The sequence below is a fragment of the Lagopus muta genome, chromosome 1 (assembly GCF_023343835.1).
Source record: "Lagopus muta isolate bLagMut1 chromosome 1, bLagMut1 primary, whole genome shotgun sequence".
Classification (NCBI taxonomy): Eukaryota; Metazoa; Chordata; class Aves; order Galliformes; family Phasianidae; genus Lagopus; species Lagopus muta.
Genome location: NC_064433.1, coordinates 131,616,452 through 131,641,487, shown reverse-complemented (window position 1 = coordinate 131,641,487; position 25,036 = coordinate 131,616,452). Strand labels below are relative to the sequence as shown.

At 43.0% G+C, this 25,036-nt stretch overlaps 1 protein-coding gene across 6 annotated transcripts in view; it reads left to right on the top strand.

Annotated features, from left to right (window-relative positions):
* AFF3 (ALF transcription elongation factor 3) overlaps positions 1–25,036 on the top strand; it is a 323,793-nt gene that overhangs the window by 261,566 nt on the left and 37,191 nt on the right. For 4 of the 6 annotated variants that reach the window (XM_048961353.1, XM_048961324.1, XM_048961318.1 and 1 more), the window contains 2 exons: positions 14,578–14,746; positions 22,324–23,376. In XM_048961353.1, coding sequence (XP_048817310.1) covers positions 14,578–14,746; positions 22,324–23,376 — 1,222 coding nt within the window. The remainder of the gene's footprint in view (positions 1–14,577; positions 14,747–22,323; positions 23,377–25,036) is intronic. The other 2 variants (XM_048961342.1, XM_048961333.1) reach the window with 1 other exon arrangement.

Below are 25,036 nucleotides of genomic sequence, written 5' to 3'. Positions count from 1 at the left end.
AAATCAGTGTGATTTGTGAACAGCCAGTGGCTGTATTTGCACAGCATCGGACCAGTACTTATTTCCAGATAGCCATGCTGCTTTTCATTTCATCTAGAATCATGCTGCCTAACCCCGGAGAGCAGAGAAGAAGTGTGCGAAGTCTTAGTCCATGAGATCATCCCAGTAATTTGTAACTGCAGGCGCTGTCTGTCTAACTTTATTTCCCTGTGTTAAATAATTGTGATATTGTGTCTTTAAAACCCACAACAACAACGAAATCAAAACAACCTTAAATAATCCACAGACATATGGAATTGTTTTACAAAAGAAAGTCAATTGCTGAGACCCCTTAAAAATGGAAATCTACCAAGGAAACCCCAGCAGTCTCTTTGACAGTCTGCTCTAAAACTTCTCACTGCTTTGATGTTGTTCACAATTTATGCTCCTCAGAGGCTTGGGGATGAAGGAAATCATCTATTTTAATAATGTGAAACCTTCTTCTGGCTGCCCAAGATGGGAATTCCTGCTCTGTTTCCTGTGCCTCTGAGAGGGCCGAAGGGGGAAGAAGGGCTTAAAACCCACGTGGCTGTTACTGATCAGCACCACAGCATTGCCTGCCATTCGGAAATGGCTGTCCACACATTGCCTGTGATTCAGGAGGCTACGCTTAGGAAAGCTGTCTGTTTCAGCTCAGTCTCCACAGAAATGTAATTTCATCATACTAGTAATTCATAAGGAGACGTTATGGGGCAACAATTATCATACAAAAGCAATTATTGGAATAGTCTCTCTAATTCAAAATTATTTTAATTACTAGTGATACCTGTTCTTTTTCTTTATTTTTTTTTTTTCCTTTCTGTGCTAAGTGTCCTCCTGATTCAAAAATTGCCACTAGGCTCTCGCCTTTGGTAATTGCAGTTCTCTGTGCTGAGTGAACAAAGAAAAAATTAAACTGGAATGTAGCAGGCAGGCAGAATAGGAAATATATGTTCCTGCAGGAGAGCTACTCTCATCCTAATTACCCTGCAATTGCCAGGTTCAAAATCTAATTTATGAGCAGTATAGATAGAATGGCCACATTAGTCCATTATTTCATGATGATTTTTTTTCTACCCTTGATTTCAGAGAGGAAGGATTTTGCAGCACAGCACATTGGCATTGTCAGCAGCTGCTCTGGGCAGTGATGCCAGACAACTACACTTGAGAGAGACTCCAGAAAAAAATTGAAAGCAGTCTCCTAACAGCAAGGTTTTATAGAAGGAGTGCTATAAAGCAGTTAAATGAATAAAGCATGACCTGATGGGCTGCCTCAGACCACATTCAGAAACAGACCCAGAAACGTATGAAGGAGGAAAGTTTTCCAGCCTGCTGCTGCCACACCTCCTACCTGCTGCAAAATGCCCCAAACACATCTCTTAACCCTCAAAAACATCTCTTAACACCCCCAGAGCCTATTTTACTTTGACAATCATGGAGTAGTGGGTGAAACTGCCACCATGCAATGTCTGGATTGCTCATGGTTCCAGCTGTACGGATTTTTAAGGTCCCCTAACCTAAGCCATTCTGTGATTCTTGCTGGGCAGGTAATCTATATCATTCCCCTACTGTACGTGTTTCAGTCACCAGCCCCCTGGATGAAATGGCTCTGCAGGCTTCCTCTCCCTCTTACTGCCTGCAGTTCTCCTCCAGACTTATTTTTGCTTGCATCATATCCCCATTCTTAATCCAGTTATTTCACCACCGAAACCCTTCCAGTTAAAATAAGAGAAATGAATGCTTACATTTAAACTGCTATTGCGTTTTGCAGTCAACAACCCTATAAAGCTGGTTTTGATGAGAAAGTTTATACCTTGTTTGATGCAGGTTGTCTGCAAGGCCCAGAAAGACAGGAGTGCTTTGTCTTACACTTGGGCTTGTTTGGAGGGATTTATTCACAACTGTGGGATGGGAAAGTTAAAATGGAAATGAGGTACATGGGTATCTAAAGTCACTTGAGAAGCCCTAAGATAGGTGAAGACATCCTTATGGGCCTGACATTCATATTGCAAAGGCAGCTAAAGACTGCTGAGTCTATGAAATGGACAATGGCATAGAGGCAACTAAAAGTAATCTCTATCAAATGGAAAAAAGTGGGGGGCAAAGAAAAAAGAGACAGGCAAGAGGAAAGAAAAAAAAAAACAACACGTAAAAGGGGAAAGATGAGTGCAAAGGCATGGGAGGAAACTTGCTGACTGTGGGTGTGCCATGCAAGTCTCAGGATAAACTGCCCAATAGTTCAGTATCTCCAAGCTGTACATAAAGCCTATCAAAATCTTTCCCTGTTGCAATACAAGTCCATAAGAAAGTGCTGTCTACTTTCCTGAGAAAGTATTTGGTTATATCAATTGGGAGTTTCACTCTTAAGTATTCCCTTTCCGTTTCAAGTGCAGAATGCAAACAGAATGCTCTCAGAAATAGAAGATGCCTGCCCTGATTTGTTCTTCCGAGGTTTTGCTTTTCCTTTGCCCCTGAGGAACAGTCTATTTTTATTGACTTTTATGATTAATAAAACTGTCTGAAACCCTGCTGGGGTCTTCATGCTAGTTATCAAAAGAAGTCATCTAGCCCTTTCCCCTAATGTCTAAGCTAATGGCAAAGACCCAGCATTTGATCTTTCTCCCCAAGCTGCAGCTTGTCTAGCAAGGGTTAGATTCATGTCGAGATGGTAAAAAATCCCAAGGAGTGATTTCCTTGCTGCACAGACTGTGGAAACCCATACTCTCCTGGAAACCTATCTGTCTGTCTCATCTTCTCTGCAAAGCCCTTGTGCAGAATCTCCTGCTCTTCCCCGCTGAGGCAGATGACCCGATACGCTTCTAAAGAAATGCAGAATGTATATCCTCACAGCTGGATGCTGAACTTCCAGCCTCAGCACATGCCAAGAGCTATACCTTTACCAGCCTCCTGCTGGATAGCACTGCTAAATGTATGCTGAAGAGGCCCAGGCTTTACAGAGCATATCCTGGGGTATGCAGGACCTCAGGCAGGTGGGGAGAGAAGAATCATAGAATGGCTTAACTTGGAAGGAACCTTAAAGATAATCCAGCCCCAACCCCTACCATGGGCAGGCTGCCCAAGGCCTCATCCAACCTGGCCTTGAGCACCTCCAGAGATGGGGAACCACAGCTTCTCTGGAGCAGCAGCAGGGCCAGTTAGCCTAGGGGAGAGCGAGGAGGGACAGCAGCATCTTGCTGTGGCATGAGGGAACAGTGCTGAGCAATGCTTCCCCCTGCTCGCTTGCCCTGTGTTTGCATTTCCTTTCTGCTGCTTCAGGAGAGGCAGGGAGAACAAAAGCTACATTGAGGAATAGGCAGAGGCATCTATGCATGCCTCAGAGATACTGTAATATCGTAAGAAATCTAAAAAGATGCATGGCAGTTAAAAAAAACAGCAAAACATACGAAATACAGATTGAAAAATATATTGGAAGATATGACAGCAACTACATCAGGTCACAGCATGGTGTAAGACTGGTTTTTTTTATTAAAATGACATGCCATTCTGGTGCTTTTCCTACTAGATGGTAGTGCATTTTACAGAAATAAAGGATTGATAACATCCTGGAGGAGGGTGCAGCTGGGGAGCCACTGAGTCCAGACACATCAATACCACATTCTAGATGAATAAAGCAAATAAAATTATATTTGCTTTGTAATTTATTTCTGCCTCCCCTCGCATTCTGTGTGTGCATAAACAAACCTTACATTTACTTTCCAAGGGTGATGTCTAACAACAGGATGCAATTCACATTTGATTTTCCTTTGAATTGTAAAGGACAATTTGCATAACTCTCAACATAGCTTTGTATATTTGTGCTTATCACACCTTGTCATTGTGTTTCATGGGACAACTTTATGCAATATAGCTGAGGAAAGTACAGCAAAGTTTACTAGTAGGGGCTGCTCTCTGTTTTAAAAACCTTCATCAAGTACCTGCACATTGCTATGCTGTGTTTCAGTGAGTTAGATCCAGACACCCTAAATAGGAGGACCATTCCTGGGCTGCATGAGCACCTCTGTGCACTCCCATCAAGCTTTAAAGGGTGACCTTACCTAGCTGGAGTACAGGGTCAAGAATCTGAGCCTATCAGAATGGGAGAAATTTTTTCCCAGCAGCTCAGACCTTCAAAAACCTAAGGCTGAACTACAGGCAGATATTCAATAGCTGAAAATTGGTTTTAAACATCCTTTATTTTGAGCTAGCATGTCAATAGCAGGTAAACAGAATTTCCTGGGTAGCGCTTTCTAAAAACACATTAAAACAGTTGTGCGTGTTGCTGGAAAACAGGCTGTACTTACATCAGAACTGAGCATAGAAGAACCTTTTATAAGCCTTCAAATAATCTCGAAGTAATTAGCTTTTAACATCCTCTCTGCTACAATTCTGAGCTTTATTAGCTGTTCTGCTTGCCATTCCTGAGTCTGCCTAATGTCTTCTGTAGAACAACTATGCATTTTTCTCAAGCATTTGTCATTTCTTGAAACACATAAAAGAGAGCACTTGGATTCCACTAACAGACCATCTAAATGCTGCTCTGCATAGGAAGTGATATATGCTGACAAGGAGTAGAAGTCAAATTTTCTTTATATGGTTCTTTATGGTGAGCAAGCCTACTTAAAACAAGCTCCTTCTCAAGGCAGCATATTGATTAGAGCTGACGGGCCGAAAAGACCTTTGGGAAACAACAGAATATGGCTTGAGTCAAAGAGTAACACTAAAGCTGGCAGCAGCAGCATTAAGAGTCAGTAAAACCTGAGAGAGTTTGTCTCACACTGAAATTTATTGCACCCATTTGGACGGCCATTACGGTAGTTAGTAATTTTATCTGCACAAGTTCATCTGTATTTGGACTCTCAGAGCTTAGCAAGAGGTCTTGCAAGACAGAGCTGTGCACAGGGCCCCGCACACTGAGGCAAAGGGCTGCCGTGTTGAGGCAAGGCACAACTGTTTCTGGAAATTAGCAAAGGCTGCCTGCTTTGCTGGGCAGTGATGACTGGCATTATGTTAACAGTAATTCTGAAATAAGGCAAAGGCAGGCCAAAGCAGACAAGGATTCTCCTACTCCAAAGTTCAGTCTGCTGTGGCCGCTTAATGAAGCTGTCACTCAGAAGCAAGAATTGCTGTTTTTGGGGATAGAAGTGCATCTATGTTTCATGGTTTAGGGAATAAATGAGACAAGCAAAGCAATGACTGGGCTGATCTCCAGAGGAATGGTATAAAATTCTTCTGATGAGATATTTTGAAGATGGTGGATTAACGCCACTCTACATTTTCCACAAAATGTTTTGTATTGCTCCTTGCTGTGACTGTTCTGACACCTACCGATTTTATATCCCTTTCTACACTTGCTCCCTGTCGTTTGACCTGTAAGCACAGAATGCATGCTCCTTCACAACCTCATCTGGATATTTACCCACAGAAATTCATGCTCATTTAATCCTTTTTCTCATAACTTGACAAGATAAATCCTGCATAAACCTTCTGAAGCAGGTCCTTGCCTAACTTAGTTTCTGACACTTCCACTATAGATAGTCTATACTTTTACTGATGATCTGTTCCAGTGCTTAATTATGTTTATTTTACGTTTCTCCCAAGGCACTGGAGCCTATTGCACAAAATTCTAAGCTGCTAGGGCCACCTCCAAAATGGAGAATGTATTCCTATCATTAAATTTGAAAGGAATTCAGTTTTAATGCCGTGGTGCAGTACTGGGTTAGGAGGGGATATACACACTGTGTATCACCTCTAATCTTTAGACATGTGGAAGGAAGCTGACTGAACCATGAAAGAGTATTTACGCAGAAGAATCTGAAATAAACCTTCTGGGCTTCCATTCCAAGTCACAATGAATATGGCATTGGGCGTACCAGGCATACTGTTTACCCTTAGAATCCCAGATTCCCTCTAGCCAATCATAAGAGGTCAGAATCTCTATGGGGCATTTCTGACTAGTCACTGTCAGGTCCTCTTGTAAGTCAAACACAGAAAAAGTGAATGCATAAAATCCCAGTATCCGATACCTCACTGGTAAGCTTTATCAAGATCCAACCAAGAGGGTCCAGTTCCACCTTAACTCAGCTACATTCTTATTCAGTCACTTTTTCAAGCCTTAGAAAATAGACGAAGTTCTGATTGTGTAAGTCACATACCTTATTTCTCCACAGTCAGCAAATCACCTTGGTTGAGATCGGCAGGTAACGTCCTGCCAGATTACTTATAAACAGTCCCATTCAACCCTTAGCAAAATGAGACCTTATTTTCACTGACCTCACCTAGCACTCACCAATTGCTTATTTTGCTGAAGTACAAGAACATCTTCTCCTACTGTTGTACATGACCTTAACGTTTTGTGAACAAGCAACTCTTATGGGACTCTCCCTCCCTCTTGAAGGACCTTTGCTTCAGAATCATTCTTCAGGTGATAGGGTTCAGATGCTCAGGTGTTTCTCCATGATCAAAAGAACTTCTGCTGAGACTTGTGGCTTTTACATTAGCCCACTCTAATGAGACCTTCTAACAGCTGAGCCCTGAACTCAGTAATCTGATCTCACCTGGACCAATGAGCTCATGCTCTCTGGAGACAGCTGGCAACTGCATACAGTAACTCCTGATGCTGCCAGGAAAGGAACTCTGTCAAAGCATGAAGGGAAGGGGAGACAGGTGGGAAAGAGAGAAAAATGGAAAGTTAGAGTTTCCAGAAGAATGCACTTGGTTATTATGAGGAATCATTGAGTGCCAGAAAGATATCCAAAACTTCTGGTTTTTCAGATGTGGAAAAACTCTGCCTGACCACAGGCTCAGACACTAGTACCATATATATGCCAGTGCTCAAAAGAGTCCTTTTTCCTTCTTGCAAAGTCTATCTGAGGGCCAGATTTCAAAAATGAAAAATACATAATTTAAATGTTCTAGAAAGTATTGTAAATACTTTCAAGAGGCGCCTGGATGAGGAGCTACGAGATATGGTTTAGTAGCTTGTGGTACTAATAGGAATGGGAGGGTGGTTGGACTAGATGATCTTGCAGGTCGTTTCCAACCTTGTGATTCTGTGATTCTGTAAAGTGCTGTACTTTCAGTATTTGTCTTCTGTACAGTATTTGTTGCCATTCTGAACTGGCTGCCCAAGGGCAGTGGTGGAGTCACCATCTCTCAGGAACTGTATGGACGTGGCATTGAGGGACATGGTTAGTGGGCATGGTGGGGATGGGCTGGCAGTTGAACAAAATGATCTTAGAGGTCTTTTCCAACCTTAACGATTCTATGCTTTTATTATTATCAAACCGATGAAGGAAAGAGAAAAAATGAAACTTCTGGGGTACGAATGAAAGAAAGCACATAAAAGCTGTTGCCCTTGGTCTCAGGGGGAAATGAAAAGCACAGTCTTGAGTGAGTCTGCTCCACAATTTCTACCGCTTGCAACTTATTCCTGTCCTGAAAGTTCTCCATGGAAATGGTTTCCCAATTTCACTCTGGGGACGGGAGGGTGGCTGTTTATAGGTTATTCTCAAAGCTGTTCATCATTCTCCAGGTCATTGGTCTAAGGGCATGTTCCAAGGACACCACAGGGTATGTAGGCAGCACTTCCCACTCTTTCAGTCACTGTATGTTGAGACATGAAGAGTCAAATTATACTACCAACTTAAAAAGACTGCGAGGGCCCCCTTCTACTGAAGAGTTAATTTTCCTGAACCAGAGAATTTCTCGACTCATATTCAGCTGATGCAAGGTCAACGACAAACACACCGAGGAAGTCAGAGTTGCTTTATTTTTCTTGTGAGCAGGTCAAATAAAACACTGCTGATGCTCCATTTATCTGGAGAGACAAGCAAACACTTGGCAGTGGTGGAAAGCATACACTGGGATCTGGCAGCAGGCTCCTAGCACAGCTGTCAGCCCGCTGACTAATCACTTCATCCCCACGCTAATGCTGCTCCAGGTCTATTGGACCCTTTCATCTCAGATACGCCGGCACACACTCCTTCTGATAGAGCTATTTATACAAAGATGTCACTATTAATTGCAATGTTGCATTTTATTTTAGGAGGTGATTTTAGCCAAGGTTTTTTCAGTGATTTTTCTCTTTCCTGCAGCAGTCATCCAAGGTGGGAGCTGTGATTCCACTACTGGCATCAACCGGGCCTTAAATAGATACCCCCCAGCCAGACTCAATTCTCTTGAGGGCCATCTGCATGCATGAGCTTCATAACTTGTTTTTCTAAATGTCTCTTCTTAACAATTTGTTTTTCTTTGGCAGCTATTCAGGCAATTAAACTGCAATCACACCGGGCACACCTTACTCTCTGCGAAGACCAGATTTACCTTAGGTTTGCATTATGAGATGATACTTGCAGTCTTGTCAGCACAAACTCTTTAAGCAACTCCCAAGGACAGTGTTAAAATATAGGTGGGGCCTATGAACTCTCTCCTTGGCAGCTGTGCTTTATTAGTTGTGCTCTGCAAAGGTGGTGCGGCTAAGGTAATGCGGCGCTTCCACAGGAGCTTTATATATTGTGACAAGCCAAACAGCCTCCAGGACTCTCACTCATCATGACTCCCGTTTCATACCTCATCTGTTATAGGAATGAGGTACGAAAACATTTCTCTGTTTCCGAAAGGTATTAACAGACTCCTGGGAAATCGTTTACCTGGAGAAAGGAAATGCCCAGCCTCATTTTATTATTTTTCTTTTTGCCGACCGTGGCAGGGCCAGCTGCTTTTTTTGTTAGTGAACAATAGGTTTCCGCAACGGGCAACTGTAAAGAACTCAGACAGCTAATTGGTTTCATGCTCTCAGTTAGCAAAGGTACAAAGGCATAAATTTGTATCTCTTCCATACTGTGTTCGCAGCGAGGATGTCCAAGTGCTTTTTAAGCAGTTATAAAGGACACCTCTTAACAAACTTGAGGGTAAGCAAGTTCAGTCATCCCCATTTATGACTGTGATGGGGACCAGGAGAAGAAGGCAGAGCCCTGGAAGTTTGGAATGATTTGGTCATTCAGACATGACATGGCAGGCCTAAACCTGGAGCAGAGGTTGCTTATACTCATGTTGTATGCAGAACATGTTAAATGCAGAACCAGCTTTCATATTTTAACCCTGAGGATATCTGACCGTCCTCAAGCAGATGCAAATTTTAGAGTTTGTGGTATCATCTCCCTTTTCTCAGCATGACTTTGGCCTGAAATGAAAGGCTGACTTCCAGATTCATCTTTGTCAGCTATCCTTATTGAGCTATTCCCTGGCATTCCACAGTTATTTACCTCAGAAAATATTCCCATGTGTTCTGTTTCTACACTGGGATGCCCTGATAGGTAAGCCCAGGGTAGCCCCCACATGGTAAGCATTCATCAAATGCTTTCACTGAAAGAAAATTTGAAAAATACTCAGGGGCAGCAGCAAGAAGTGGGCATTTCCATTGCGTCTGTGATTCATTCACAATTACCAACACAGGAATTCCCTACTGTGTGCATGGGAGGCTTGCAGCATCTTTGGTGCCAGGCAGCAGAGATAATTACACAGATCTTGGCACCGTGCTCTCAGTTTTTGCTTTGAGGAAGTACCACGTGGAATTTGCTTCTCACAACAAAGGGTAAAGTGTTTTCCATAAAAGATCTTCACTAGGCTTTAGGTTGACTGCAAAAGGGAAGAAGGAAGTGGTGTTTCAGATACTTTAATCCAGAATTAAAATAGAGACTCTGCCAACAGATCTCTAAACCATGGAATATGTTTTCATCACTGAGTTTGATATATCATTTCAGATATCAGATTTATGGTTTGATTTAAAACAGTGTGGCCTAATTGAAGCCAATGGAGCTGTGACAGCTTATGCCAGCCAAGGGACTGGCTGTCTGTTTCGGAGTATTGTTTTCCCACAGTTGTCGTTGTTTCTCAAGACAGTGATAGATCTTCTGGACATTTCAAATATTTGAAGCATTCATGAAGTCTTTTTTAGGATTTTCTCCTACAGTTGTAATATCTGCAAATTTAGATCTCCTTTTCCATGTTTCCCTCTCAACCTTGACATGATCCTTAAAGGCATCACTGGTTTATTCAAGTCATCTCTTTATTCTAATGGTAGCATTGCTCTTTCATAATGGTAACCTGGGTCACTTAGTAGTGGGACAGTGCTTGGTGGATGGTCTCACTGCAGGGTGAGAGGTAAAAGAAAAATAGTTTAGGTGATTACAGCAATACCAATTACACTGGGTAAATATTGTCCCATCTCCAGACAAGCAAAAATATAGCAGATAGTGTCTAGTTGTGTTAAAGGGTTTTTCACTAAGAAGCCTGTGGATACAATTGCTGCAAAGACTGCCTGGATCCCAAAATATGAAGCATGGGCATGTTCAAAGCCTTTGTCACGGCCAGAGAAGTATTTTCAGGGAGTCACTCTGAAATGTTTTCTTTGTATAGACCTGATTCTCCTTTGCCTTGCATTCCTGATAATCATTTGTATGTGTGTAAAGTGGGTATCATTTTGCAATGCAATGAAGAACTGGAATAACAAAATCTTCTGTGGTTATTACATTTTGAATTAGTTTAATATTGCTATCAAACACTTGCAGCTTGGCAAAGAACTGCATCTGTTTTACATCTACCTTGATCAGGCATCCATATTTTCTGCCTTTGAAATATTGAGGCTGAATTCCTGCAATGCAGTGTACACTTACTTACCCAGGAATTTCTGGTGCCCACTGCTCAACGCCATGATTTATTGTTATGACAAGCGGCATGGCTGTAAGCAGTAGCTTAATAGGAAGCGTGAAGCAGGGCCCAGATCTGGTCTAACTAACCTCAGGAGGTCTCCTGAGGGCAGCTGAGGCAAACTGATTTAGGAATCTTCACTGACTGAGTAGCAAACACCTGCACCTTCCTGTGCAAGTGTTAAACCACCTTGGTGCTGTTCATTTTCTGGTCACGGCCATGCAGTCTTATGACTCTAACAACCAGTCCCACCACACCTAACACCTCAGGCTCTTACAAAGTGTGAGGTGACTCCCCATCTCCAGCAGGATCTCAGATTGGTTTGAGCAGAGAAGTATTAATCTCCTGAAATCAGGGTATTTCTGAGCCTCCACATCTAAGAAACGTTGAGCAAGCTCCATGTGGTCAGGATAGCCGTCTGTAGTTTCTGACTGTGGTCAGAAGCTTCAAGTGTTTTGTTGGTTATGAAGTGCTTTACAGGGTTTCTAGCACCTTTTCAGTGTATTTGCTCTCCTAAGCCAGAGGGTGGATGTGATTCTAACCCAAACTGTTGTTCAATTGCTTAAAATAAAAGTATCATTTCTACAATGTAGTAATTAATTCTAGAGAATAAGTCAGCAGCAAAACGTGCTTGAATGTTATGTGCCACATCACTAAAATGCAAATCGGTATTTTATTTTGACTGAATGATCTTGCTTACACACTTCAGAGAGAACAATCCAAAATGGAAGTCACAGATTTGAAATAGTGGTCACTTTTTTGAAGAAAGCATGAAAAAATGTGTATATATTTTCATCCTGATTACTAAAATGTAATGAGGAGCCTTGTAAAAATTCACCATATTTAAGAACGGAAAGGGTAGAAAGGGGACAGGGGACTACAACAGTAACAGCGTAAGTGGGAAAATATTGTAATGTTGTTCAGTTTCTTCAGTATATTGGCTGATTGGCTGATCATTAGAGCAGCAAACATGGATCTCCAGATGTTTGTGAAGAGTCCAACAGTTATATTTTATATCTATGGCTGTAGTAACAATTTCTATTCAGCAGCCTAGAAAAACATTTCATGTCACAACAGGAAAGAAATATTACTGTGGGGTTTTTTTCTCCCTCATCCCCTATATAGCAATTCTGAATACTTCAGTCAAAGCCAAACAAAAATTATGGTTAAAAAATTAAAATCACAATCACTGGGGGCAGGACATAAATGTGCAGATGTTCTGTGATGTTGAAATACTTTTCAGGCAGCAGTCACAATGATGTTGTGGAGAGGATGGAGAATCCATCAGAGCTGGACACTGTCAAAAGCATTCCCTAAGTTACACTGCCAGAAAAGGCACTTACCTTTTCATATTCCCTTAAGAAAAAAAAAATCTAAACCAGAAAAATGATAGTGGCTTCTATATAGCTCTCGCTATTATATTAGTAAGGGATTGACTATAATCTGTTAAGTAAGCAGTATAGATCTGGAGTTTACCGGGCAACCTGTGCAAGTGGAAAACAGCGTTGTCTCAAAGTAGTGCACAAAACGTCAATTCTCCTTCTCCAGTGAGGAAAATTTTTACAAGCTTCTTAGCTGTTACTGTTTCAGACACCTTAATGCTGTTATACAAATGCCTGCCTGAAAATCTTGTTTTCCACACCTACCTGGTCAGACAAAGGGACACAATGAATAACATCAAACCAGTAGAAGGCAAGTTTTTAAAGGCACAAGTATATCTATTACATTAGTGTCTGTGTATGCTGACAGACCTCCTGCCTCCTAGAGCTGCATGCATGCAGGCATTTCTTGAAGGTGATGTGGTTGGAGCACTATGTTGTATGCGACCAGTGCTCCAGTGGGGAAGGTTGGCATGTATTAAGGGAGACAGGGATGAGGCTGGAAAGTGTGCACTGAGGGGAATCACAGACCTGAACCCACATCTCTTATGTGTTGGCCTCTTCTCTGGCACCAGAGCATGTCTGTTGTATGCTCATGTCAGGTATCAGATCCCAGTTCTCCAGAATGAAATGCACCATTAGTAGGTAAAGACAATTCATTAGGTGCAACATAGCTGAACTGTAATTAATTATCAGATATTATTTCTCACAAAATGCATCTCCAAAGTTCCCATTGCATTAGCCACAATATTGGACTGATGGAGCATAAACAAGGGTAATGATAAACATTGGTGAGCGGAGTTGGGAAGGGTTGGTTATTAGGGTACCGGTGTGTTTCATGCAGAGTTTATTTAACAGTCTTATTAATGATCTGGAAAAAGAAGTGAATAACCATTTAATTAAATTTGCATTTGATACTAAATTAGAAGTTGCTGCAGACATCTCCGAGGGCAGAGAAGTAAATCAAAAAGAGCCAGAAGCGTTAGAAGCATGTACAACAAAGAAGAAAATGAGATCTGGCATGGAAGGAAGAAAAAAACAAAGCAAGCTAATCTCTCTGGAAGCAAGTAAACTAAAAGCTATCAGTGGAGGAACTCTGGAGAAAGAAGTGTTGAAAGAGATGTAGGAGTGTTAATGGACGATATATTCCATCACAGGTCTGGTATATGTTTACAAAAGCAACAGCATCAAGGAGCAGGGATGTAATAGCCCTTCATTGTAGGGCTCTAGTGAGAACCATCTATAATGTAGCACTCTGTTTTGGGCATCCTGTTATCAGAGAGATATAGACAAATTGGAATGAGTTCAGAAAAGAGCCATAAAAATGATCCTGTATCCCTGGAGATAATGACTTATGAAGAAAGATCACAAGAAGTATATGTGTATGGCCTTGTCTGGAAGATGACTGAAGTAGGGCAGGAAAACAGTCTGCAAATATGTGAAAGGAAAAAGGGAGGAGGATAATTCATCACTGGAACTATTAGTAATAGGATGAAATAATAAGGAACAACAATAAATTTTAAAAGGGCAACTTCAGGTTGAACATAGGGAGAAATCTCTGACAGTGGAATTTGGGTTAGTTTGCAGAGAAGTTTCCCAGAGGTAAAAGCAAAAGCTGCATTCAAGTCATTTAAAATCCAATTGGACAACTCACTAGAAAATGCATCCTGCTACAGGGAACAATCTTGCATTGCCTAGGGAATAAGCTGGATGACTTAATAGGACATTCCACACTCAAGTCTTTATGACTGTGGTATTTCAATATGCATGGTCAACTATTTGGGGAAAGTATACTTTTCTTTTGCTGTCAGGCCTGATAATACCAACACTTGCACGCAAACATAACTTTTAAGAAGTCAAGCAGCTCTGCTGACAGCACTACTCTGCTGATGTGCAAAAACATGAGCCTGATCTCTTCATGCTTCTGCAGGTTCAGAGCCTTAGATCGTGCAGTTGTCAATATCAAGGCAACCACATCTCCAGTGGGTAGGTAAAGCAGTGTGCAGGAACAAAATGAGAGCAGGAAGCTCCAGTGAGAACATAATATTATTGTTATTCTATTACTGCTGTAAATGGCTGGTACTGCACACTACAGCTCTGTTGACTGTTCACCTTTTCCAGCTTTCACCTCTGCACAGGGTTCATTAGGCACCATTAAGACTGCTTCCTCTGTGCTATTTTTACCACATTTGGTACTTCTAAAATATCCTACACAGTTTGTTGAATGAGAAAAGAGATGAGCTGAATTGAAAGCTTTGCCCTCCCTTGTGTGAAGAAGGGACACCAAAGGGTCTAGATGTAAATGCACGTGCAGCTGACCCCAATTGTACATAATAGCATAACGTTGAATTCCCTTCACCCTTCAATAGAAGCAGAGGCAAGCTCGCAAATAAGTCTGCTCCAATACACCTTGGTTTTTAAGTGTTTCTCTCTGTGTGTTTTCTCTTCTCGCCTCCCATTCCCATGGGCCCAGCAGCCTGGTGGGGCCGCAGTCCAGCACCCGAGCCCCAGGACTCTCCAGCAAGGGGTCCAGCAGCAGCAGCTCCAGTGAGTCCGAGAGCAGCTCAGAGTCTGACTCAGAGAGCGAGAGCAGCTCCAGCGAGAGTGACGGCAGCAAGCCCTCACATTACTCCAGCCCAGAGGTAAGGGCTCCCACTCTTTGTCATTTGGGATGGCAATCCGCTATTACGCCCATTCAGACTTTTTTCCAGATCAGGAGCCTGGGAGGAGATGCACGGAACCAAAATGGATGCAAAAAGTACAGGGGTCCTCCTCCTGGCACCCTACGAAACAAAAGTGGTGGGGGATGCTGGGACAGATTAAAGCAAATAAAACAAAAATGAAGAAGGAAATGACCGTGTGATATTTCCCTTGAAATGGAGCCCTTCACGAGGCTCACAGCTTGCTGGAGGTTTTGTGCATCTCTGCCTCCATAGCAATGGCTTTCTGACTGCGTAAGTCCTGGTGCGGGCTCTCAGCACTGCAAGGGAACTAAAGGCTTCTCCACACAGGGAAGCTATTATGAAATCATTTTGAGGGTGGATTTTTAAATCAAAATAGTTGTTTTTCACTCACGCACGTCCCTCACCTCACTCCCCATGTGAATTATTCTCCACTGCTGCTGCCTTTGTGTGATTTATTTTAATCCACCTCCAGCATGGACTAAACTGAATTACTCATGGTGCAAAACATAAAGCCCAAACTTGCCATCTGGAAAGTTAGCACTGAAAATTTCCACATGTAGACAAGCCCTGGACAAAGTACAGTTAAGCTGCCAGTGCTGTGCCACCTTCTGCTTTCACTTCTACACTGTGCTAAGCAGAAACTACAGGCTGCTTTCCATACTCTGTTCGTCTACCACACGACATTTTTATGTGTTTTGGTCAATACACACCTTCAGTATAAAACCGTGAACTCCACAGCCTTATCACATGCATTAATATATGTAAAAATATTCAAAATCTAGTGACAAGATTGTAAATACACATAAAATACAGACAGTGTATTTTCCTGTTCCACATAAAGCATCCCCTCACTGGACTCCTCCCCTGACAACTAAGCCTCACAGATTCTCTCACCCTGAAACATTATCCTGAATAACCAGCAAGTCTTTCCTCATGTTTGCTCAGTATTTAGGGCCATGTTTCCTACCAAGGAAAATGTACCACTCACAGAAATGCCCTGTATTTTTCTATATTCTATACACTCTATATTTTTCTCAGGTTTTGTTCCTTATTTACCACTTCTCTTCCTCTATTTCCTCCAAAGTGCTTTCAGATTCATTTCAAGTTAATTTTCCTCTCTTTATCCCTTTCCTAAGGCTCTCTCTTCAGTTTTCCTGTTTTCTTCCTTCCGGCCTCTCTTCCCTCTCTGCACTGTCCATTTCTCATTTCCCATCCTGAGTCCACTCATCTGACCCATCATGACCTTGCTCTGTCCATTCCCTGCTGGGTTTGGCATAGAGGTCTCACACTCTCCTCTCCCAGCAGGAATCTGAGAAGGAAGAAGAAAAGGAGTGAAGAGAACCCTAGTAGGAACCATAGTAGGAGAGAAGGAACTACAAGATAAAAGGGGAGGAAGCGTAGTACCCAGATAAGATAAAAGAGCATCTAGGCAGATAGCTGTGCTGCTTGGACCTGAGAGTAGCAATTCCTCAGGGAATATGGAAAGTGAATTAACAGAGGCAGGTCATGGGCTTTGTAAAGTCAAGCAAGGGACAGAGAGCCATGGAAATGTGAAGGAAGTGCCTCCTCTTAAAGCATTTTATAGGTATCCTCTTGAAATAGTGGAACTACTTTTTTATAGGGTCTGAGTTATCAGTGATTAGTGTCACAAAACAGCTGTGTGGCTCCAACAGCTTGTTTGTCTCTTTGCATTGTATTTGAGTGGTTTGCATTCTAAGGCATGCTGTACAAAACACACTTGTATGTGTGCCATCACAAAAATGTGATGGCTGCAGTGGTTTCTGTAGCGCTCTTTTGAATACAGGAGAAGTCATGACTTTCACCAGCATAGGATCACCGTGCACCAGGGCAGTAGGATATCCGTGCTTTTCCCAAGGCCCCATGTTTTCCCAAGCCCATTACATGACTGATGGCACCAATTCAAAACTTCTTTATGTGACATTTCTGAGTAGAAGCCCTGTCTGATTTGCATTAATGCTTTAACTTACAATTAGGAACCCAGTGAAGCTACCTTCCTAAAGTACATGCCATGTTCTTAACCTATAAATTGAGAAATACAGGTCCTTGGGAGCTCTTTTAAGGAGGTCCTGTCCATCTAAATTTAATTAGTGGTCTCTATCCGATGGTCTTATGATTAATTTCATCTACTGGATAAGACAGGAAGAAAATACATCTTTGTCATTGCATACACATAAAATAATGAATTCAAGTACAATGAACTTGAGTGCTCCAGCACAGTGTTGGGCAGAAAATCCGTATCTGCAGGTTGGAAGGAATTTCTGGAAATCTGCAGGGTATTATGAGTTCTCCCTTCTTTTCTGTAAACAGAAATATCATCTGTGTATACTTACAAGACTTTTATTTCTAGGACAGGTTATCTTCTGTATTTTAGTTTATATAGAAATTCAGCTGCTGTTACAATTCTTCTGTATTTTTTCCTCATCTCGTGTTGAAATCTTTGAGTTGTTTTTCCGTGTCTAAATGCAGTTGCCTAGAGTGTAAAAGCAGCTCATTGTAAAGTATACATATAAAATAGATTAGATGAATTGCACCCTAAAAGTGTCTGTTTCTTTCCAGTGACTATTTAGAGCCTGTAGTGACTAGCTCAGCTGTCTACACTTTATGTCTGCAGTAAACTAAGAATAATGGCTGAGCTAGAACAGGAGACAACATTCAGACTGGTTTCAGTGATGTGGACAAATTAAGGTGCCTCAGACAGTAATGCAAGTAGTTACAGTTTTGTGAATTGCCAAACCTGAAATTATGAACAAGGGACTGAGACTTCTATCTCCTGTTTCTTTGCTGAGGCCATGAATTCTTTGCATGACCTTAATTAATGTCATAAATGAAGACTCTGGAAAACAGAAACTTCCTTCCAATTATTTCAGATGGTAAAAAAAAAGAAGAGTGTAGATCTCAAGTCCACGGAAGAACCACATTTCAAAAGCTAAGGGTTTGGTTTGTTTGTTCCTTGTTCCCATTATCTTCCAGACCTTTAGTAAGACCGAGCCTCATTAGACAGCTGAGGAAGTCCCACTGTGCAGGAAGGCCTAGAGAAGGCAGGAAGGGAGCAGAGAAGACACTGCATAGGAGAGAGCATCAACAGTAACAAGGCCAGAAGAGAGAGGTGTGCTGTCCTGGGTGCTACCAACCCTACACAAGAGTTGTGGTGTCCCTTATAGTCTTTGCTGTAGTGACCGGTTCATAACCATCAAAGAATTTTTTTCTGTGCTTATTCTATCATCCCCCAATATTCTCTTCAATCTCAAGTCCACACGTGACTGACCTGGTCAAGCTGAATTGATTGGTTATGCTTTTCCCCATCTTCCTTCCTCATCAGCACTGTCCATCTAATCTTTCAAGTGCATGGACATCAGTACAAGTGTCTGAGCAGCCACCGCCTGCAGATGCCTATTGTTCCCTCAGGTGTTGTACAGCATTGGCTCTCCTCTCCTTAGCCCAGAAAAGAGGAAAGTTGTGTGCACCTAACTAGTCACCTAACTGGTGAGCATGCCCCAGTCACCTCTTCCTTCCTTCGCCTTTAGCCTTCCTGAGTGAATCCAAAGTGCTGTAGTTTTAGGATTGGGTTTAGGAACAATGTTACATTTTCTGTATCAGTCTTGTTTTCTAAAATGTTCTTGCTTCCCACTTTTAAGTATCACAATTTGACTTCCTGAGTGGTACATTCAGAAGAAAAGGGGATTTTTTTCACTAGACCAACTATGGAAACTATTTTTACTTTGGCTTATAGGATTCAAGATCACCATTGCACCATTTTTTGCTACAAATTTCTCCCTTTCCTCCTGAGAATACTTTGAGACAGGAGTAACCTCTCATTTTATGTGTGCACCTATAGGAATCTCCAGTTCTAGTTTGATGAAGTGCTAGCAGCAGCACTAACAGTAGTGGCAGCATCTGATGTTGACAACATCAACATCAACATCTTCATCACCTGTCTTAACTACAATGAAAATACCACATGTGTATAAGGGATTGCCCTGGATGAAATATTTGATAGTGGGACAGCACAAGTAGGTAAATATTTGATAGTAGACAGCACAAGTAGGCTATCATAGGGGGTAAAATAACATGCTGATTTGCAATTGACTAAATATACTGCAGGGATTGCTTACTCGTAGTCCACAGTGGGTTAAATAGATGCACATTACAGACAATCCAATCTCTCAATGAAGGGGGTGTCATGCTTCAACTTTATGATAATACTAGCTACACTTTAGTTCCCTCTTTGTAATAACAAGCATAGAGTTATCCCATTATGCTCATATTGTTTAACAGCCCCTCACCACAGAAAGCCTTTCTGGATAATGAGTTTTGACAAAGGTTTCTTTTGGATGTATGGCTCTGATTGCATTTGTAGCCCAGAAGACATCTGAGATATATAGAAATACTGTGTGGGAGTCAGCCCGCCCAAATTTGGACACTTGTACTGTAGATACCTACATCTGTTCATCACTTCAGCTTCTTCTTTACAGATAGTGGAGAGGAACAAACATTTTCTAGGGCCCAGCTCATCTGACCTATTTCAGATGCCTATTTCAAGATGAAATGTTTCACATCCTGCAAGAGTAGGCCACTGACTGGAGAAGGAATTTGTTGACTAGCTCAGATTTTGTTGTCTATACTGTACAGATTAATCCATCCACAGTTATTAAATAAGTGGATCACATCCTTCTGTTTCTCACTGAAGCCCAGCACATCTGCATTTGTGTTGCATTAGTTCTTGGAACGATCCTGCTGATAGAGTTTTCCTGGTTTGGGTTTTTATGCCAAAACCACAAATGGATTTTGGTACAAAAACAGTTCATGGCAAGTCAGCTTCACCACTGACCATTGTTCCTACTGCTGCCAATCATCTGGCTATCACCAGCTTTACCCCAATTAAAACTGCCCAGCGCTTGTCAAGGCCTTGAGGGCAGTTTCTCTTGCACAAGACTCTTTCCACCATATCCCTCAACACCTTTCCATCTTTACATGCTGCTGAAGCTATCTCACTTCAAGCAAACCAACTTTTCTTCCACAGAAATGTGTGTGACCTGTACAGGAAAGAGATTCAGATTGAAGAATTAGGGATTTTTATTTCCTACCACATATAATTACCGTTGGGCATGTAATGTGCACTGGTAAAACCTTGCAAGTGAATCTTCCCAATGCTTTTTCTCACTGGGTCTGTTCTTCCCTCTTGACTGTTCTCTTGCAGTGATTTCAAAGTACAGTAGTTTTCAGTTAGAGCAATCAATTGAATAAACTGCTTCCAAAAGTGAATTGGCATCACTCATGTACATTGACTAAACTCTATCAAGGTCCCCAAATTACTGAGAAAAAATACATGAATTTTGATTTTTCAGAATTTGTATTCTTTAAATTTACATTATTGGCTGCAGATTTTTTACTTTTAGCAGACACATCTTAAAGGGGTTTTTTTTAGCAGACACATCTTAAAATTTGTTTCAGCCACCATAGGGACTTGAATTTTTATTTAAATAAACCAAGGATATACATCTAAGCCCATGGTTTCAGGAGTTGTGGCTTTAAGAAAACAAGTGTCCTCAAACTCCTGAAAAAATTAGCAAAGTTGGCAATATTGTTGATACATTTTATTAGACTTCATAGTTGGCTTAAAGCTTGGTGGGAGTGCAGCTATTCCATCTAAACAGCAGACACATCACTGTAGGAAAGTGCCATATTGACAAGTTATGACACTATAGCAGTTAATCATTGTTTTCTGCTGGTTTACTGTTATCCCTTGAACTGCTGCTTTTGAGAATGACAAGTTACTTAAAGAGGATGGGATATAACAGAAAACCTGGAAGATTTTTTTGAACTTTCAAGCTGCCCTCACTCTGGCCTATAATTATAGGTATAGATATATTTTTTTACACGTGCTTTTGATGTACGTGCTTTTGTTAAATGTATCTCCTGAACACAGCAAAGACCTCCATATATAGTGAACCTTTCATTATGTGTAATAAGTCCAGTATATGCATAATGAATGGCATCCATCTCTACTCTCAGCAGCAGTAAAAACAAAACAAAACAGTTTCTTTCACATAAAGAGTCTTAAAAATACATCTTCGTCCAAGAGAAATGCTTCCCAACCATTTTCAAGATGTACAACTCTGGAAAGAAATTCATCATGTAAGATATTAGGGAGTAAGATTAAGAAAAAATAAACTTAAGGCCATCCAGCAAGCTTCCCATAGGTATTGGCTAGCTGGATAATGAGCAAATTAGACACTTCAGAGGGAGGAGTATTTGTATCATATGAATTCCAATGTCTCACTGTTCTGTTCATTTTAGGAGCCTTTGTTTCCTGTAGAGTGAATAAAGCCCCTCCAGGGTGACTCTGAAGGCACCTTTAGCTATGAAGGAAGCCTGTGCTGCCTTCAAGAAACTTTTTTTAACGGCAGTTCCTTTAAGTTGGAGACTGTCTTAAATTAAGGACTGGATATTCTCTCCTGAGCAAACTTTCTTCCAGAGCATCGATAGTTCTCATGAGCAATAGTCTAGCTGACCAAGTTTTGGTTCCAGTTCAGGAAATTAGGGCGCTTTTCACATTGGGTTAGAATGTGGCTTAGAATATGGTTGGCCATCCACTCCACCTTTTTTTTTTTTTCTCCTTTCCTATTCATCTTCTTCCATTCAAATTACTGAGTGTAAGAAGCACTACAAAACATTTGCATGTTGTTCTATAATAACATTTTCTGAGCTGTGGTTACATTTGAAATCATAATTATCCCACCACTTCACTGTCCAAACACCACTATATTTTAGATGCTCTCTTATAACTTGATCATGTTGTGACAGGAACAAAGAGGAGAACTAACAGCTACACAATACTTACCAAATGAGCACTTGACAATACCACCACAGAGCAAATGTTTGCATGATCTCACAGGATTACAACATCAATACCAAACAGACTATATGCATAGCCTGGTTAGCACTCCCTCCTACCACTATATGCCTCTGTATGTTGTTTAAATACTTTATTTAATGCGGTGGTGCAGGACACAAAATATACAAACCTAGCTTTCCTGCTACATCAGCCTCAGCCATATCCCTGCCTTGTTTTCCACCTTTCCTATCCCCATTATATTTTCCTCTGTTTGGAATCTCAGGAGTCTTTCCCAGTAAAGCTGAGGCCAGTATGAATCATGCCAAGAAATTCTGACTCACGGAATCCATTTTCCTTCCCAGCCTCCTCCAGAAACCAAAAACATCCCACCTCCTGGGGCATGCCTCCCATTTCCCAGCCCTGCAGCTGTACCAAGGCTGCCATTGGGCAGTACAGCACATCCTCCTTGCCTGCTGACCTGGCAGCCTTACCTTTCCCACCCACAACCTGAGCCATGGGGTGCCATGGGGTGCCATGGGGACTGGGGTGACCTCTTGCTAAGGGTAAAACCTGTGTTACAGGTGTTTGGTGGCACGGGTATTTTGGTGTTCCTGCGGCTCTGCAGGTGAGGGCGGCAGGATTCGGTACTAAGCGTTTTGCCATCTGCTTTCCCTTTCAGCCTGAGCCACCCTCATCTAACAAGTGGCAGCTGGACAAGTGGCTGAATAAAGTCACCCCACACAAAGCACCCATCCTGACCCCCCATGACGGTTCGGCCCTTGAAGCCCACCCCTACTACGGCCACTTGAAGGCGGAGCGGCAGGAGGACGAGAAGACCCCGGCCCCAGGCCCAACTGAGCACCGCGGCGGGGAGAGCCGCACCGCCGCCGCCTCCACCGCCGCCACCGTCGGGGACGGGCCGCGGCCCAGGACCGCCAACAAAGCACCGGGCAGCAAGGGAGGACGCCAGAAGTCACCCCCCGCCGCTGACGGCGGGCCGCCCAGGAGGGCAGCGGGGAAGAAGGCACCGCGACGAGCCGAGAGGACCGCCGCCGGAGACGGCTCCCACTGCCGTGGGGCAGAGGAGCCCGCCGGGAGCCACGGCTTTCTGGAAAGCGCCGGCAGCGAGGCGCCCAGGGCCCGGCCCGGTGCGAGCGTCGGCGGTGCGGGCTGCAGAGCGGGGCATCGCCGGGAGCCTCGCTCGGCCGCGGTCGGTGAGAAGCGGCGGGCCCGGGGGCCGAGCAAAACGGCGCCCAAATCCAAGGAGTTCATAGAGACCGAGTCCTCGTCCTCGTCGTCCTCCTCCGAGTCGGGCTCCGAGTCGGAGCGGGAGGAGCGCCCGCTGCCCAAGGCGCAGGCGGCGGCCGGGGCCGAGCCGCATGCCAAGGACTTGGGGACGGGAGCCGCCAGCAAAGCCCACGGCGGCTGCAGTGCCTTTGGCTCCATTAATGCCAGGACTAATAGTGAAATAGCAAAGGAGCTGGAGGAACAGTTTTACACCCTGGTTCCTTTCGGTAGGAATGAGCTCCTGTCTCCTCTGAAAGACAGTGATGAGGTAAAGTCGCTGTGGGTCAACATTGACTTGGCTCTTTTGTCCAGGATTCCAGAGCGTTTGCCTGAAGAGCCGCTGGCAATGAGCGCCGGAACAAACCAGGCAGCCAGCATCCCGCAGGGTAGTAGTGCTGAGCTCCCTGCAGAGAAGGGCTTACCGAAATCTAGAAGGAAACGCAAGGTGAGCTCTGGGGGAGAGGGGGTGGCCGCTCGGAGCAGGGAATTGGGGCACAGCCCCAGCATCGTTCGTGCCCGCGTTGTTGCTCAGCAGCATGTCCTCACCAGGCCTCGCCTCTGCTCACCACAGAGCAACTGGCAAAGCCTCTGGGGCGATTAAACCCCTGGGCCTTGGAGATGGTGTTGGCTACCAGCACGTTGCTTTTTGTGCCTTGGTCAAAGAGAAGTCAGGTAGCTTTCTCTCCTGAGGCTTCTTGGAAGAAGAAGGAAAAAAAAAAAAAAAAAAGCTCTTAGAGGCACTGCTTAGTTTGGCATAGCAAATGTAAGTGGCTGTCTTGACCCAGTCTGCACAATATCGCTGCATATTTGCAAAAAGGGAGCAACCCTTTTCCCCTCATATTGACAGCAAGGGGCGAGTCCCTCAGTCCCTGCAGGCAGCCAAGCTCAGCAGGGACTTGCCTTGCTCTGCAGCTTGGTCTGCTCTTACCTCAGGGCTCCTACACCAGCGTAAGAACCGTGAGGGTACCTAATGAGCTGTCCCATTCCCAGGCAGCACTTGCCTCCTGGTCACATCCACCCCTCTGCCATGCCTCTCCTGAACATTTCAGGAGCCACCAGGTGTGCCAGCTTTCTCTTGACAAGGAGCTCCCTTCACCCAAAGGCTGCAGCTGTCCAGTGAGGATGCTTTCCACTCCATTAATGACAATCTGACCCTAGAAGTCACTTGGAACTGGAATCACCATCTGCTCACTTTCTGAACAGTTTTACTGTGTAGTCATCTATCACTATCTGCGCTACCCTACACGTGCAGACTGATCTGCACGTTTCTTGGGACCATTTATCTAAAGCAGTCTTCCTTTTTTTTTATTTCTCTCTTCATTTTTTGTTCTTGTGTTTGTTGTTGTTTTTTTTTTAAGTACTTGAAAGTATTTTTTCAGTATCTACCACTGGTGGAGCTACTGCTAAGCTTTGAGATGCATTTATCTGCATTTTCTTCAGGAAGTAGCATGGAAGTAATTGCAGAATACAAAGTGATGGAGACCGGGTCAAAGCAGGGCAGAAACAAAAGATTTACATTCTGTGCTATAGGAAATCTCTTTGTCATATTGCCAGCCCATACACCCAGAAGGAAACAAGGGTATGATAGAAAAGCGGAATAAATGCAGTCATTCTAGAAAAGCTTAATTTGATTTTCTCTGGCACAAATTATGTTTTTGTCTTCTGTCTTAAAGCATTGCTGTTGTTGGAAGTTTTATTGTTACAATAAATACAAGGCATTGCTGGATTACCAAATTGCCCCTCAGCTTGGAATAGGACCGCCCCTGTGATAACTACCATGCAAATACACAGTACTTAATCTACCTTCCCAGAAGACTTAAGGAATAGGACTGATAAGAACAGATCATCAGGCATAATTGCAAAATTAGAGGGAGATCTTTATCATTTATATCTCTGTCATGATCTAAAGAAGATGAGGAAAGCAAAGAAAGGAAAGGATGGTTAAGCACTTGAGGTGTAAGATCTTCATTCCTGTGGAGAGTGAGCTATGTTAATCCCTCAGCAACAGCCACAGTGGCAGAAAATACCAGAAAATGTTATTGTCACACAGCAAAGCACTGAATACAGCATGATCAACAGGTCACAAGTAAAACTTGGTCATCACT